The sequence below is a fragment of the Peromyscus leucopus genome, chromosome 8b (assembly GCF_004664715.2).
Source record: "Peromyscus leucopus breed LL Stock chromosome 8b, UCI_PerLeu_2.1, whole genome shotgun sequence".
NCBI classification, from domain to species: Eukaryota; Metazoa; Chordata; class Mammalia; order Rodentia; family Cricetidae; genus Peromyscus; species Peromyscus leucopus.
In genome coordinates, this window is record NC_051086.1 from 33152468 (window position 1) to 33169420 (window position 16953).

A 16953-nucleotide genomic window follows, 5' to 3' on the forward strand; every position below is an offset into this window, starting at 1 on the left:
AAACAATGATATCATGAAATTTACAGGCAAATGGATGGAACTAGAAAATATCATCTTGAGTGAGGTAACCCAGACTCAGAAGGACAAACATAGTATGTACTCACTCATAAGTGGATACTAAATGTGAGGGAAGGGATGGCCAGACTGCAACCCACAACTCTGGAGAGGCTAGCTAACAGGGAAAGACCCTAGGAGAGACACATGGATGACCCTGTGAAGGAGAAGTGGATGAGAGTGGATAAGTGGACTGGGTGTGGAGGCGGTGGCAGAGGGCGAGGAGTGGGGGATGAGAACATAGGGAAATGGGAGGGTCAAGCTGGAACAGGGACAGAGTGGGAGGGCAGGGAGGAAGATAACCATGATAGATGAGGACATCATGGAAATAGGAAGAGGCAGGGTGCTGGGGAGGCTCTCAGGAATCCACAAGGTTGACCCCACCTTGGTCTGCTGGCAGTGGTCCAGTGGGTGCCTGGACCGGTCTACTCTAGTGACCAGCCTAGCAAATAACCTAGCTGTCATCATAGAGCCTTTGATGGAGGCAGATACAGAGATCCAAGGCCAGGCACCAGGCTGAGCTCTGGGAATCCAATTGATGAGAGAGAGGAGAGATACTGCAGGCGAGGGATGTCGAGATCATGATGGGAGGACGTGCAAAGAGGACTGGCCACACTAGTGGAAGCCCATGAACTGTGGACTGGTGGCTGTGGAGCCCCCATGGGACTGAACTAGGCCCTCTGGATACGGAAGACAGTTGTTCAGCTTGAACTGTTTGTGGGGCACCCAGGCAGTGGGATCAGGATCTGTCCCTGGTTTTATGGGCAGGCTTCTGGAATCCGGTGCCTGTGGTGTGACACCTTGCACAGCCTTGGTGCAGTGGGAAGGGGCTTGGACCTGCCTAGGCTCAGTGTGCTGGGCTCTGCTGACTCCCCATGGGAGACCTCGATTTGGGGGATGTGGGGATGTGGGTGGCTTGGGAAAGATGGCTGGGGTGGGGGGAGGGGAGATCTGTGGATAGTATTGGAGTGAGTAGAAAATTTCTTAATAAAAAAAAAATGAAAGAAAAAATATCTGCCTTAGACTCTTCAGTAAGGGCAGCACAGACAGCTCGGTGGTTCACACCTGTAGTCCCATTGGGTGGAGGCAGGAGTATCAGGACCATGAGGTGGTCTTCAGCTATGGCAAGTTTTGAGGCCAGCCTGGGCTATGTAACACCTTGTCTTGAAAAATAAAAACAGACGCCGGGCGGTGGTGGCGCACGCCTTTAATCCCAGCACTCGGGAGGCAGAGGCAGGCGGATCTCTGTGAGTTCGAGGCCAGCCTGGGCTACCAAGTGAGTTCCAGGAAAGGCGCAAAGCTATACAGAGAAACCCTGTCTCGAAAAACCAAAAAAAAAAGAAAAATAAAAACAGGGCTGGCGAGACCCAAAGGCACTTCCGAACAAGCCTAGCAACCTAAGTTCTGTCCCTTGGGGTCCACATGGTGGAAAGAGAAAACTAACTCCTGTAAGTTTTCCTCTCACCCCAACCACATCATGGCACGTGTACACACACATACAGTGAATAAATAAAATCTATATATTTTTTAAGTCAGTTTCATGAACAGTGGACTAAAAATTACTGAGAAACTATTTTAGATCAAAGGAAACTATAATGAGACAAGATAGCCAGGTGCAGTATCCACAGCCCTTGGTTAAATTATTAGGCTGAATCAGAATATTTTAATATAAAGTGTATTAAATACTATATTATTTTATCAGAAGTAATTTTTAGTAGAATTAATAAATTGTGGGTATCTGAAATAACCTTGTTCTTAGTAGATATTGCTAAATTATTATTATTATTATTATTATTATTATTATTATTATTATTATTTTGGTTTTTCAAGACAGGGTTTCTCTGTGTTGTGCCTTTCCTGGAACTCACTTTGGAGACCAGGCTGGCCTCGAACTCACAGAGATCTGCCTGCCTCTGCCTCCCGAGTGCTGGGATTAAAGGCTTGTGCTGCCACTACCCGGCGCTAATTAAAGATTGAAATGTCCTATTGGTTGTAGTTTGTTCTCAATTGGTCCAGCAAAAAGAAATACATGTAGAAAGGCCAAAGTGTTTTCTGTTTGCAAACCTAAACAAAGGTACATAAATGTTCCCATAATGTTGAAACTGTTCCATTTGAAAATTCTCAGAATACAGGGGCTGGGGAGATGGCTCAGCAGTTAAGAGCACTGACTGCTCTTCTGAAGACCAGGTTCAGTTACCAGCACCCACATGGCAGCTCACAACTGTCTATAACTCTAGTTTCAGACACCTTCACACAGGCATACATGTAAGCAAATACCTATGCATATCGAATAAAAATAAATTATGAAGAAAAAAGAAAAGAAAGTTCTCAATAAGAAGAGGAAGAAAAGAATTGCTAATTTAAGTAGCCACACTAAGGTACAAAAAAGAATAAGTTGGAGGGCTGGAGAGATGGCTCAGTAGTTAAGAGTGCTTGCTGCTCTTCCAAAGGACCTGAGTTTAATTCCCAGAACCCACATTGGGCAGCTCACAATCACCTGTATCTCCAGCTTCAGGGAATCCAACGCCCTCTTCTGGCCTCCACAGGTACCAACATACACATGGCACAGATATACAAACATATACATAAGTATAAAATTAAGTAAATGAATATTTAATTTAAAAAGTAAAATAAAAGTTTTTATAAGTAACTAAAAGCAAGGATTACAGTAGTCTTCATTTGATCATCAGCTCAAAGAAATTAATACTCTGTGGCGGTTTGAATGAGAAAGTCCTCCGTAGGTGCATATATTTAAACACTTGGTCCCCAGTGGATGGTGCCATCTGGGGAGGTTCTGGAGGTGTGGCTTTGTTGGAGGAGGTACATGTGGAGTCCAGCTTTGAGAGTTTAAACTCCTGACATTTACTGTTGCTCTCTCAGCTTAGTGCTTGTGGTTCAGGATGTGGGACTCGAGAGATGACTCAGAGGTTCAGAGCACATTCTACTCTTGCAGAGCGCCTGAGTTCGGTTCCTAGCACCCACGTCAGGCCTCTCACAACTGCCTGTAACTCCAGCTTTAGGGGATCTGATGACCCTTCCTGGCCTCCTCAGGCAGCTGCAACTGACGTGCACAAGCCCACACATAAATACATAATTGAAATTAAAATGAACAACTTTTAAAAAAGAAGGTGTGAGCTCTTAGCATCCAGTTCCTGCTGCCATGCCTGCTGTTTGCTGCCATGTTTCCCTGCTATGATGGACTCGTTCCCTCTGGAACTGTAAGCCACATAAACCCTTCCTTCTGTAAATTGTCTTGGCCACACTGTTTTATCACAGCAATGGAAGAGTGATGCATAGATGCCTGATTGTTGAAACTCATGGAATTCCAAAGCTATGTCTTGGTGTTGCAGAACATAGGTGTAGTGATGGACTTAACACATATTTTATGTCTGCTTAAATTGTTTTCATCATTCTAGTTTAATGAATCCTTCTCTCCTGCCAATCACTGCTATTCTGATTCTGATTTCATCCTGAGTGTTAAATTTCCTCTGTCGTCATCCCTCCTGAATATGGACCAACACTCCCAAGATCTTTTTTTTTTTTTTTTTTTTTTTTTTGTATATGTGTGTGTACCTACATGAGACTGTGTGCACCTTGTGTGCAAGAGCCCTTAAAGGCCAGAAGAGTGTCAGTTCCCTTTAGAATTAGAATTACAGTGGTTATGAGCTGCCATGTGGGTTCTGGGAATCAAACTCCACCCTCTGCAAAAGCAGCCAGTGCTCTTAACCATTGAGCCATCTCTTTAGCCTCCATCCTCAAATGTGTAAAGTGTCTGAGCCATCTTAAGTTAGGTTCTTTGAGTCCTGCTGTCCTAGCTGTCGGTGTTGGGAAGAAAGGGTCTGCAGTGTACTTTATCAGGTCTGTAACAGACCACTGCCTCCACTAGTATTTGGATGTGCTTGGATGACTTTTTTATTCCATCACTTTTAGTCTCCCTTGCCAGCACTTCCCAGTCTCTTCCCTTGTGCTGGGATGATACGGCTATCCCAAGATTCATGTACTCTTGACCTCCTGAGAGTAGATTCCTTTTTCACATGTCAGTTAAGATCAGATAATTTCCTTATCCTTTAAGAAGTGAAAGGAAAAATGAAAATTAAAAGAAGTGGAAGAAAACCTTGACCATGGTATGTGCTCAATGAATATTGACTGATGTTGAACTAATTAAATGTTTCTTTCCCAAACAGCTCTCCTGTTGAGATTAGTTGACTCGTCCATTTAGTGTTCGGTTAAGGAAATTACTGGATTGGTTCCCTTGGCTACCTGTGCAGCTCTCCCCACTACTTTCCAGCTTGAGTCTTCAAGAGGGAGCCTCAGAACTGATTTCTAAAACCACTTGTACTTGGTGTGATTATAAAGCAATGAGACTGATTGTCATATGTCGTTTGTGGGATCCGTCTCAGTTACTTTATAGCCATACCTGGTATCCTACACCACAGATCATGCCTGTTGATGAACATTGTAAAAGCACAAACTTAAGGTTCTAGATGGAAATTTAAACTGGTTTAGCAGTGTTTTATGATTTCTTTTTTAACTTACTGGCCAGAGGCAGGTATTAATTTAATAATGCTAACTTTAATTTTGCAGTTTTGTTTTTGTTTATACATTTTTAAAGCAAAAAATAAAAATAAACTGATAAACTACTATGCTGATAAAATGACTAAAACAGTTTTGAATACAATACATTGGGCTGTATTTTTCTTAAAACTTTTGTTACTGAGTTTCTGTTGCATGTCATCTTGACTGCTAAACATAACAAAATATATAAAACCAAATAAATATTTTGTAATATTCATTAAAGGAGCTTTCAAAAGGTCAAGTTTTGGGGGTACTCTGCTTGCTTGTTTTTAGGGGATATTTTATATTTGGATGCACAACCCTTCTTCATACTTCACATAGTGGTTATAATTTTCTCTTTCCCAAAATAAAATGGGAAGCCTAGCCTCCAGTTTTTCTCCAGGTTCTTTGGAAAAGATGCATTATAAAAGTTGCATGTTGTCACACTTAACTTTCCCTTTAGAAAGGACAGCTGCTGACAGTTGCATGTAGTAGAGAAGCTTCCTTGTCTCCTTAAAATGAGGACAGGCGGGCTAGTGATCCATGATATCCTTGGAGAAGTAACTACTTGCTTTGACTTATTACTGTCCCTGGAAGCCATATAAGAAAAGGACTTAGAAAAACAACCGAACCATCCTTGTGATTAATTTACATAATTTGTGCCTGTGGGCAGACTTCTAAACAGCTATTAGAAGCTGAAGGCTTTGGGTTCCATTCTGGGTACTAGTCCAGAAATTTAAAACTTGGACCTGCCTAGAGGATTTGAGTGCACTGAGCATGGTTAGACATGATGGGAGTCTGGGACAAAATATTCAAGTTTGAGGCCAGCCTGGGCAACATGAGATACTGTCTCCATTTTGGGTAGGGAAAATTGTAAGTTTTTGATCCAGAAGGGCTCTGGAAGGAGCTTTACTCCTGTTAGCGCTAGACAGAAGACCAAAGTTAGTTTCAAGTGTTACCAGTTAAGTCACTCTGTCGCCAAGTGTGTGTCCTAAGACGTGCTTCTTTCTATTCCCTGTACTAGTTCTATGCACAGTTGTTGCTCAGCAGTGCATGTCAGAATGATTAGTGCAAGGACCACCTATTCATACCATAAGTGACAGCACTTTTCTCAAGATCTTTTGCTGTAGACCCACCCTGATTAAGACACAGGTGGCTGGCTTCATAATGTTCTCGATGCAGCTGTAAGGCAGCTCATGCTGGACTATAGTTGTTCTATGCCTCGCCTGTTTGTCTGGAGTACTGCTTGTGTTCCCGCTCCTGTCAGTGTGCACAGCTGCAGCCTCATGTCAGCTCAACAGTGGAGTCTGCAAACCTTTCTCAGTAGCAGAAATTATGGTAATTCCTCTAGGGAACATAGATGTATATTTATTTGTCTCTATGAATTTCAGATGTCACTTGAGTCTGTGTATTTGTTTTACATTACAGGCACGGGAGATATTATTGCTGTCATGATAACAGAATTGAGGGGTAAGGATATTTTGAGTTATCTGGAGAAAAACATCTCTGTACAAATGACAATAGCTGTTGGAACTCGAATGCCGCCAAAGAACTTCAGCCGTGGCTCTCTAGTCTTCGTGTCAATATCCTTTATTGTTTTGATGATTATTTCTTCAGCGTGGCTCATATTCTACTTCATTCAGAAGATCAGGTACACAAATGCTCGCGACAGGAATCAGGTGAGCTAACTAGTACTCTAACCAGCCATAATCCGTGAGGATCCTATGATCATGCAGCTTAAATACTTCTTTTTATAATATATTTAAAAACAAAACCAACAACAAAATAAAAACATGTCAGGAGTGGTGGTGCACACCTGTGATAACCTACACTCAGGAGTCTGAGGCCAGCTGGGCCACACAATGAGTTCCAGGCCAGTCTGAGCTACACTCCATTTCAGTTTTAAAAAAAAGAAGACGAAAAGAAAGAAAGAAGACATTGCTTCACATAACCGCGGTATTATTATCTCAGTAAATGAACTTTTTTTGACACGTTTCTTAACCTATAGGCTCTCTCAGATTCTCCAGCTCTGCTCAAATGTGTCCTTGATAACAGAGAAAATCTCCGGTTGGTTAGGTCAGAATGTGGGTTACTTCGGTTGTGCTGTCTTTTTACTGTTTCCTGACACTGGCTTCTCAGGAGAGCACAGGTCAGGTGTTTTGTACTTGTCAGTCTGACGTATCTCATGGCTCCATCCAGACTGTCAGCTTCACCAGCTCTCTTTAAGTGTTAAGGTAATGGTAGCTTTGCTGTCTGTGATTTATCAGAAGCAGTAGAGATCCATTTCCCCAGTCATGTCCTCTTGCCTTACTATAGTAATATCACAGCACAGGTCCACTGCTGTTGCTGAGTCCACTGATGTCTTCAGAGCTGTCCTGTGTAATTTGTGCTCATTTATGTGCATGTGTGCTTCTGGTCAACTCCATCACATGCAGAGTCATGAGCTCACCACAGTCAAGCTATACGGAAAAGGTCATCTGTTGTCTCATAACCAGAGACTCCCTCTTCCCCTAACCCTTCACCACCACTAACCTGTTCCCCATCTCTGGTGTTGTCATTTCAAGAATGTTGTATAGCCAGGTGGTGGTGGTGATGAGTGCACTGGGAGGCAGAGGCAGGCAGATATCTGTGAGTTCAAGGCCAGCCTGGTCTACAGGGAACTAGTTCCAGGACAGCCAGAGCTATCAGAGCTATGCAGAGAAATCTGTCTTGAAAAACAAAAACAAAAAAACAAAACAAAAAGGAGTGTCGTATACACTTTATCTGGAGAGCTAAGTTTCTTCATCTTCATTCAGCATGGTTCTCTTGAAGTCCTAAGTCCTTACTAGCTGTGTACATTGGTAACTCTTTTTATTGGTGCATAGTATTCCATAGTGTGGATGTACTCTAATTTACTTAGCCACTCACTCATTGAAGGATAGCTGAATTATTTTCAATTTGAGGGTGTAAGAAAACAGCTATGAATACTTGTGTCCAAGTTTTTGTCTGACCATGAGATTTTTTTATTTCCTGGAATAAAAATATAACTTCTGAACACAATGTAAGTAAATGTTTAGTTTTTTTGGTTTTTTTTTTTTTTTTTTTTTTTCTTATTTGTTTTTTAAGACTGGTTTTCTCTGTGTAACAGCCCTGGCTGTCCTGGAACTTGCTCTGTAGACCAGGCTGGCCTCGAACTCACAGAGCTCCACCTGCCTCTGCCTCCCAAGTGCTGGGATTAAAGGTGTGTGCCACTACCACCTGGTGGCTAGTTTAGTATTTAAAAAAAAAAAAAAAAAAGATGTCCTTTTCCAAAGTGGCTTCATCATTTTACCTTCCTGCTGGCAGTGTGTGACTGATCCAGTTCCTCCGTGTCTTGATGGCATTTGGTATACATTTCTCTTTTTGTTACTGTAATGTCCATTTCTCCAGTGGCCATAATTGAACATCTTGCATACGTGCATGTGTGATTCTTCTGTGTAAGTACATATGCATATATGTGGAAGGCAGAGGTCAGAATTGAGTGTGCTGGGGTCACACATGTGTCCCACTGCACCCAGGTTTGTGGCTGCTGAGATGCAGATGCAGGGCCTCATGGTTGTGTGGCAGACACTGTGCTGACAGCCATCTCCCCACCCGGGTCATCTTTTCCAGTGTTTCAGGGAAATGTCCACTTGAGTCTGTTGCCATATTCTTCCTGGATTGTTTTTGTCTTTTACTGTAAAGGATTTTTTTAAGAGATTTGATTTATTTATATTTTATATGTTTATCTGGATGTATGTTTGTGTACCACGTGTATACAATGCTCAAGGAGCCCAGGGAGGGTGTCAGATTCTCTGGAGCTGGAGTTACAGGCAGTTGTGAGCCATCATATGGGAAATAGGAATCAAGCTCAGGTTTTCTGGAAGAGCAGCCAGTGCTCTTACCACTGAGCCAGCTTTCTGGCTCCCTGCTATTGAGTTTTTAGACTCTGTGTGTTGTAGAGATAGTAGTGCTTTGCACTGCTCTATACTTTGGCTAGTCAACCACTTTAACAGTCTTGAAACACAAAGTGTTGGGGGGTTTTCTAATTTTGATAAAGTTTAATTTGTGAATTTTCCCTTGAAACTGTACTTTTGGTGTCAATTGTAAAAAGCTCTTTGTCTCACAGAGATTTTCTCCTTGCTTCTAAATGTTTAAAGTATTTATTACATTTTAGAGTCAAGTCTACAGTTCGTTTGTCTGAAGCTGCCTCTCTGCTGATGCAAGTATTTTGTGCTATAAACTTCTCTCTGCACTTCTGAAGAAGTGCTAAGGCTCTGCCTCACAGATTTTGACATGGGCTTTCTTTCATTCAGTTCCTCATTCTCCTCCCTCCGGCCCCCCAGTGCTGGGAAAGTAGCTGTGCACCAGCGCTCAGCCTCGTGTTTTTTCACTTGACAATTTCTTCTTTAACCTGTGTGTTGAGAAGTGCTTCGTTCCCCTTGTTTACAGAGTGCTGGGAAGGAGTGCTAATGGTGCCTATTTGCTCGCATTATGATCAGAGAAAGACTTTCAGTTCTTTTCTAATTCTTAGACTTGCTTATGACCCAGGTGTGGTTAATCATGGTGCTTAATGTATGCAGCAGAGCATGTGTGCTCTGCCATTGGGGCACGTCCTGGAGATGTCAGCTCTGTGCACTCCGCTTGCTCCTGTGAGCAGGTAGGGTTGGGAGATCACCTTCCCACTGAGGGCACCTAGTGCCAGACTGGGGGAAGAGTAAAATTTTCTCTTTGGCATTTGGCTAAAATAGAGCAGACAAAGCTCTGAAGGTTTTCAGACGAGAGTCCCCTCCTTTCCAGGTATTTTGATTAGGACAGTCAGGCTTTTCTTTGGCTGATCCTGCAGGCAGTACTGGGCTGAAGACTTCTGTAGCACATTGTTGGGAATCGGCGGGGCAGGGCAGTAAGGGAGCCCAGAGAGCTCAGTACCCAGTGTCCATTCAAGGCCAAGGCCCTAGACAGCCCTTCCTCTTTCTCTGGAATGACAGTGTGCGCTAGCTTTAAAAAAAAAGATTGAAGATTTGGGTTTATTATTATTAAATACCATATGAATAATTAATAAATATTATTAAATGCCATATGGAACACCAAAAGTAGAATAATCAGGAGTTCTTCTGAAAACATTTTAATCAGAAAACCAGTGATAATATTAGAGCTGAATGGGGCACATCCAAAGGCCTTTGAAACATTCACAGTTGTCTTGGGAGCCTGGTATTTGATGATCTCGCATTAATTAGCACCCTCCGTGGGGCCTGATTGTGATGAAGGAGTAAAAAACTCACCATCTGCCACAGGCCACAAAGGATGCTTGTTTCCCAGCGTTCCTTGCAGCTCCTTTCAAAGCATCCCTCTCCAGACAATACTTTAGTGGAAAGTGATGTTCTGACCTTTTTTCCTCCTTCCGTTTTCCCTAAGGTGGAGAAATGCTTGATGAAATTTTTATGTGGCTTAAAAAGCTGAGCTCATGAAAGTTTAATGTGAAGGTGGCAGCAGCTCAACTGGTTGGAACCTTAGGCTGTTTTAAAAAGCAGCCTGAACTGTTAGCAAGAAAAAAACTGAACTGAAGGGAAAACTGAGATTTCCTCACAGAATTCTGTCTTGATGCTATTCTTTCTACAGAACATGCCGCTCAGGAGAGCCACATAGTCTGGATAAGTTGGCCAGCATGGAGCTGTAGTTACCTGCAGATCACTCTACGTGTAGTAGTGTAGTATGAGAACCACTGCTGAGCTTGTAGTGTGTCTTCCTGAAAAACTACTATGTGGATACCAAGATGATATGTAAATTTAGACCTGCGCGCGCGCGCGCGCGCGCACACACACACACACACCCTACCACATGCGTGTGGAGGTCAGAGGACAACTCTCAGGAACTGGTTCTCTCCTCTACCTTGGGTTCTAGGGATTGAACTCGTGTCATCAGGCTCGTACAGCAAAGACCTTTAACCACGAACTCACAAGCCTAGCTTAGAGCTTTGAATCATTCAATGACAGTTATTTTATACCAAAAGTAGATGTCTGGTACTTTTATATTGAAAGGGTTCATGAAGATTTTTTGAGAGATGTCAATTTTTAAAAACAATCCCATGATTAATATTGTACCTTTTTTTTTTTTTTTGGTTTTTTGAGACAGGTTTTCGGTTTCTCTTGTGTAGCTTTGCGCCTTTCCTGGAACTCACTTGGTAGTCCAGGCTGGCCTCGAACTCACAGAGATCCGCCTGCCTCTGCCTCCCAAGTGCTGGGATTAAAGGCGTGCGCCACCACCGCCCAGCAATATTGTACCTTTGTATTAGACCTTTAGTCACTGTGACAGAGTGACTGATACACACAAGGGAGGAGAAAGAGTCTGCCTTCCCAGTGTCAGAGGTGTAAGTCCGTCATCACCAGGTTCCATTGCCTTTAGGCCTGTGACAAAGAAGAAACGTGGAGGAAGGGCATGGCAGGAGAAAGCTACTCACATCATGACAACCAGGAAGCAAAGAGGAGAGACGGGGCACGGACAAGGTACCCTTTAGGTCAGGTATAGTGGTGTACATGCTTAGAAACTGAAGAAGCAGCTAGTCAAGGTTATCCTTGTCTACATAGTAAATTTGAGACCAGCCTGGGCTATGTGAGAGGAAAAAAAGATACCTTCAACTCCTAGTGGCCTGCTTCCTCCAATTAGGCCCTGCTTTCCTTTCTACAGTCTCACCCTCTCCAGAGAGTCTGTTCAGATTCCATTCCATCAGTGGAGTGCTTAAACAACTGATTAGGTCAGAGCCTTGATAACCTCATCCTCTGTAGAGATGCATCATAGACACTCAGCGGTGTGCAGTACTAATTTCCTAGGCATCTCCCAATCCACTCAAGTTGTCAAAATTAAATAGCAGTCTTTAATCCTAAAGCAGTCTAATTTGATTCCTAAAGCAGTCAAATAAAATTGCTATTTTAGTGGTGAAGAATAAACCAGATATAAATTTTTTTCACAAGCTAACAACCTCCAAAATTTAAAATACCTTCTTGGGAAATTTTCTTAGAAAATGCATATAAATTATAAAGTATTTAAACTTGTAAGTACTTTAATACTTCTTGCTTTAATATGCACATACAGTATTCTTGGTTTTGTAAATACCTCATGGTTACAGAAATAACCTTTTATTGCCCAATTTTGCCTTAGATAAGTATCAAATCAAGAATGCATCGCATGCCTGGTATGGAAATACACTGAATTAAGCCAGACATGGTGGTGTACACCTTTAATTCCAGCACTCAAGAGGAAGAGGCTCTATGACTCCGAGCCTAGGCTGGTCTACAAAGCAAGTTCTAGGACAGCCAGGACTACACAGGGAAACCTTGTATCAAAAACAAAAATAAAAAAACAAATGAAATTATATATATTGAATTTCCCTGCATCAGGAAAACTAATGCTTTGCACTTATACAGTTAATCTTTGAAAATGACAGGTTTTACCACTTTCTAAAGTGGGGTAGATGGAAATAGTGTATATATTGTAAAGATTTTTCTCCATTGAAAGATTCTATGATCAAAAAAGATTTTATCATTTTAAGATGGTAGAGTGAATTTTTTTATGTTTCTTCAGGAATTAACAATTTCTGAAGAATTGGGAAAGGATATAATTTGAGCAGAGTAGTTAGTATTTTGTCATTTGTTTTAAATATTGCAAATACTCAGATACCTTCTTTTTCATGTCTCACTCTAATGATCAGTTTATGTAAACAACTAATAATACTTTCCATAGAGAGACTTTGTACCTTCTAAATGCTATACACGAGCTTAAGTTTTTTTTTGTTTTGTTTTGTTTTGTTTTTTTCTGCTTTTAAGATCAGGGTGTTTTGAAGACATTCATTGTAAATCCTTATGATTTAACAAAGAGCCTGACTGATGTGTCACACTGAGTTGGTGCAAATAGAGAGTGAGCTTCCGTTCTTCTGAGAAGGCAGACAGGTGTCACCCAAGCACTGTGTGTAGAGTTCCTGTTTGGAGGCAGTGATGTTGCTCTTGGTGAGTCAGACACTTCACAGAGGACGTAGTGATGTTTGAGCTGAATTTCATTTCAGAGAATGAGAAAGACTCCATCAGACAGGCTGGAGGGAAATTTAAGGAGTGGATCATTTTCCACAGAGAAAAGGAGAGCTGAGTAGCAGAACATTGAGAATGGAGGAAAGAAAAACGAGACCTGTGAGCCAGTGTTAGATGGGTAAATTGACTACAGTGGAGTTGAATCACGGGCTGAGGAGTTTGGGGTTTTATTCTCTAAGAAGTAAGGGATCAACCAAGGTTTTCTAAAGGTACAATAATGCTAAATATTTTCCCAGCCAAGGATGGTAGAAACTGACTGTATTCTGGAGACAGAAGCAGGAAGATCAGGAGTTCAAGGCCAACCTGATCTACATGAGCCCCTCTTTAAAAGTAAATAAAAAGAAAAAAAGGAAACTTTCTCATGACAGGAGAGACTTAAAGGAGAAAATGAAGAGCGAAGGCAGAAGATTAGTAAAGCAGATGTGTAGAGGTCAGGGAGCAATCAGGGCAAGGGAAACAGTTCCTGAAAAAAGCAGACTCTGGAGACAAAAAGAAAAAAGTGGTAGTGATGAAAAAGTAAATGAAAGATGCAGACAGGATGGTCTGAATCCAGAGGAAATGAGATTCATAGCCCCTGGATTTCACCAGTGTTTCAAAGAGAAGGCCCTACTGTGTGCTGATAGAGACCTAATTCTGTATCTGTGGGAAAGCTCTGATGACTGGAAGCCCCGATACCTCATCAGAGTGACCTGTCCTCAAAACAGTGATCCTGGATGAATTCTTGTCCGGTTAACTTAGTGTGAGTTGTTTAGGCTGGCCAGTGGGAAGTCACTTGCCACCAAATCTGACAGCCTGAGTTCAGTCCCCTCAACCCCCATGGTAGAGCAGAGGACTGATCTCCACATGTGTGCCATGATGAGTGAGCACATGCACATGTATACACACACACACACACACACACACACACACACACACACACACACACTCACACAATAAATAAATAAATGTTTTAATAAGTTAAGCAGTATGAGTTGTTTGAAGTTGTCCTACCAATTTAAACCATGTTTGATACTTTGCATTCCAGTACAGAAGTGGCTCAGCAGTTAGAGTTTTTGCTGTATAAGCAAGAAGACTGGAGCTTGCATCCCAGCACCCACATGAAAGCCAGGGGTGAGCCCCTGTACCCCGGTAACCCAAACATGGATCAGAGACAGGCAGATCCCAAGTGCACAGTGGCCAGCAAGCCTAGCCAGAATGGTGAGGCCCAGGTTCAGTGAGAGGCCTTGTGGTGGTATTGTGTTCCCCAAAATATTGTGTATCCTAATAAACTTACCTGGGGTCAGAGAACAGAAAAGCCACAATATTAAACATAGAGGATAGGCAGTGGTAGCACACGCTTTTAATCCCAGCATTCCAGAGGCGGAAATCCATGTGTTCAAGGATACAGCCAAGCATGGTGACTCACGCCTTTAATCCCAGGCAGTGGTGGTAGAAAGCAGAAAGATATATAAGGCATGAGGACCAGAAACTAGAAGCTTTTAGCTAGTTAAGCTTCAGGCTTTCGAGCAGCAGTTCAGCTGAGAGCCATTGGGATGAGGACACAGAAGCTTCCAGTCTGAGAAAATAGGACCAGCTGAGAAGTTGGCCAGGTGAGGTTAGCTGTGGCTTGTTCTGTCTCTCTGATCTTCCAGTGTTCACTCCAATAACTGGCCCCGGGTTTGATCTTATTAATAAGAACTGTTAAAGATTCATGCTACAAGGCCTTGTCTCAAGGTGGACAGCAAGAGGAAAGATGCACAATGTCATCCTCTGACCTCCACACATACATACATAGACAAGCACATCTGTACATACGTATGTGCCACACACAGATTACATAAATGAGAAGTAAAATGAATAGAGAGCCCTTAAAATGAACTGTATATAATCTTGAAAATGTTAAATACTCAACCTCCTTCATAGGTTAGATATATGATAAGACCATATTGAAATAGCATTTCTTATTGTTCCATTTGCCAAAGAATTCTAAAATTTGATGACATGCTTTCTTGGCAAGGTTGTAGAGAAAACAGATACTCTTGTAGGTTGATAACAGTTCTTAGGAGGCAATTTATGACACCTAGCACAATTATATAAGCGATTATCCTTTGTCTTAACCTCACATCAGACTAGTAGTCTAGCCTGATGATAAATTTACAGATAAAAATAGTAGCAGTACCAGGTGTTGGTGGCTCACCCTTTAATCCCAGCACTTGGGAGGCAAAGGCTGGTGGATCTCATGAGTTCGAGGCTAGCCTGGTCTATGGAGCAAGTTCCAGGATAGGACTACACATGGAAACCCTGTCTTGAAGAACAAACAAACAATAACAACAACAGATAGTAGCTGTGCTAGTCTGTTCATTTTAGTGTTGTTTATGAGAGCAAGACTTGAAATTATCAAATGTCCACCAGTAGATATCTGGTTGCTAAAGTATTGCTCTACACAGCCAGCTTGAGTGCTTGGAGTCATCTATAGCTGTAAATGTGAAGAGAGTGCTGACAGTCTCTGTGTGCTTCTGTGAAGCCATCTCTAGGGTGTATTATTCAGGGAAAAGCAAGATATGCACTTGTAAGTAGAGGAAGGCTATGAAATTGCATTCATATATATGGCTATATAAAGCATATGTATCTATATGTATGTATACTTAACACATATATGTTTATTGAAACAATGTAAGGATGAAACAGCAATTATTATTTGGGGAGGAAAGGAAATGGGATGAAAGAAACTGGAAGTTAAACTTCCTGTACTTCATGTCATGGTTTTGAGTTTAGAATCACGTGTTTTACATGTTTTAATTGCTAGAATAAATGGGAGGTGGTGTGATGGCATATATTTGTAGTCGAGCTACTCAGGAGGCTGAGGCAGGAGGATTGCTTTGTGTCCGGAGGTTTGAGGCCAGGTCCGCCTGGAAAACACAAATGAATAAGTAAGAATTTTTTAAAAGGTAAACCAGTAACTGTTTGAGACGGTGGTACAAGTGCAGTGACAAGTCACCGTCAGAGAATCTGTGTTAATGTGGTGCTTTTATTCAGATCCCAGTCACCTGCTCATTCCTCCGGATCCGCCCACCAACTTCCAGCTTCCTGTCCTCTTTAAAGAACCCTGTATCCAGTCTGTGCTGGATGTGGAGCCATCCAGAGACCACATCCTTACGAAATCTGACTCTCCCTCCCCCAGAAGCCATCAGCTTGTCAGTACCTCCTCAGCTAGGAATGGGCCTCGTGAACCCTTCCCCTCCCCAGGCTTGTAGGCGGATTTTTCGTGAGACCATTGAAGCTCCAACAATGACATGGAGATTTACTAATAATTATGAAAGCTTGGCTGATAGTTTAGGTTTATTTCTAACTAGTTCTTATAACTTAAATTAACCCATTTCTATTCATTTACTTCCTGCCTGTGGCTTTATTACCTCATCTCTGTATTGTCCGTCCTGTTGGCTCAGTGTCTCCTGGCATCTCCGTCTTTTTTCCCAGCATCCGCTGTGCCTGGAAATCCTGTCTAGCTATTGGCCATTCAGCTTTTTATTAAACTAATCAGAGTGACACATCTTCACAGTATACAAAAGATGATCCCACAACATATGCTAGAATATTGACTGGCTTGAACTTGTACCAACAACCAGAGCGCCTGTGAACTCACGAGTGTTAGTCCTGTCGTGTCAAGGAGACACTATTTCACTTCAAGGAATTTTTTTACAGATTGATCGATTTTTATTTTATGTATGGCAGTGTTTGTATATATGCCTGTATGTATGTATATGCACCACATGTGTGCTTAGTGCCCTCAGAAGTCTGAAGAAGGCAAGGGCATTGGATACCCTGGAACCAGGGTTACTGATGACTATGAACTTGTATGTCAGTGCTGGGAACTAAACAGGTCTTCTGTAAGAGCAACAAGGACTCTTAACTGCTGAGCCATCTCCAGCTCCAAAGAAACTTTTTGTAGTAGTACATTTCTTTTGGAGTATAACAAAAGTAAAAATTGATAATTCTAGATTATATCAAAAGCAAGGATACAGCCAACAGATTAGAAAGGCATCCATGAACTGTAATGGAATTGTAACTTGTAGATTTTATAAAGGATTAAAACACAGACTATATAAAGATCTCCTCCTACATTTCATTAACAAAAAAAAAATGATTTAAAAAACAGGCAAAAGACACGAATACAAACTTCTCCAAAGTGAATATGAAATAGCCAGTAGGCAGATTTAAAAAATGCTCAGCCATCTAATTAGGAAAATACAAATGAAAGCCATGTTGTTCTTCATATCAGGATGCTGAGAGA

The 16953-nt window shown here is 41.9% G+C and overlaps 1 protein-coding gene across 3 annotated transcripts in view; it reads left to right on the forward strand.

The window, feature by feature from the left end:
* Rnf130 (ring finger protein 130) overlaps positions 1–16953 on the forward strand; it is a 109726-nt gene that overhangs the window by 48765 nt on the left and 44008 nt on the right. For all 3 annotated transcript variants that reach the window (XM_028855006.2, XM_028855008.2, XM_028855007.2), the window contains exon 3: positions 6037–6287. In XM_028855006.2, the coding sequence (XP_028710839.1) occupies positions 6037–6287 (251 nt within the window). The remainder of the gene's footprint in view (positions 1–6036; positions 6288–16953) is intronic.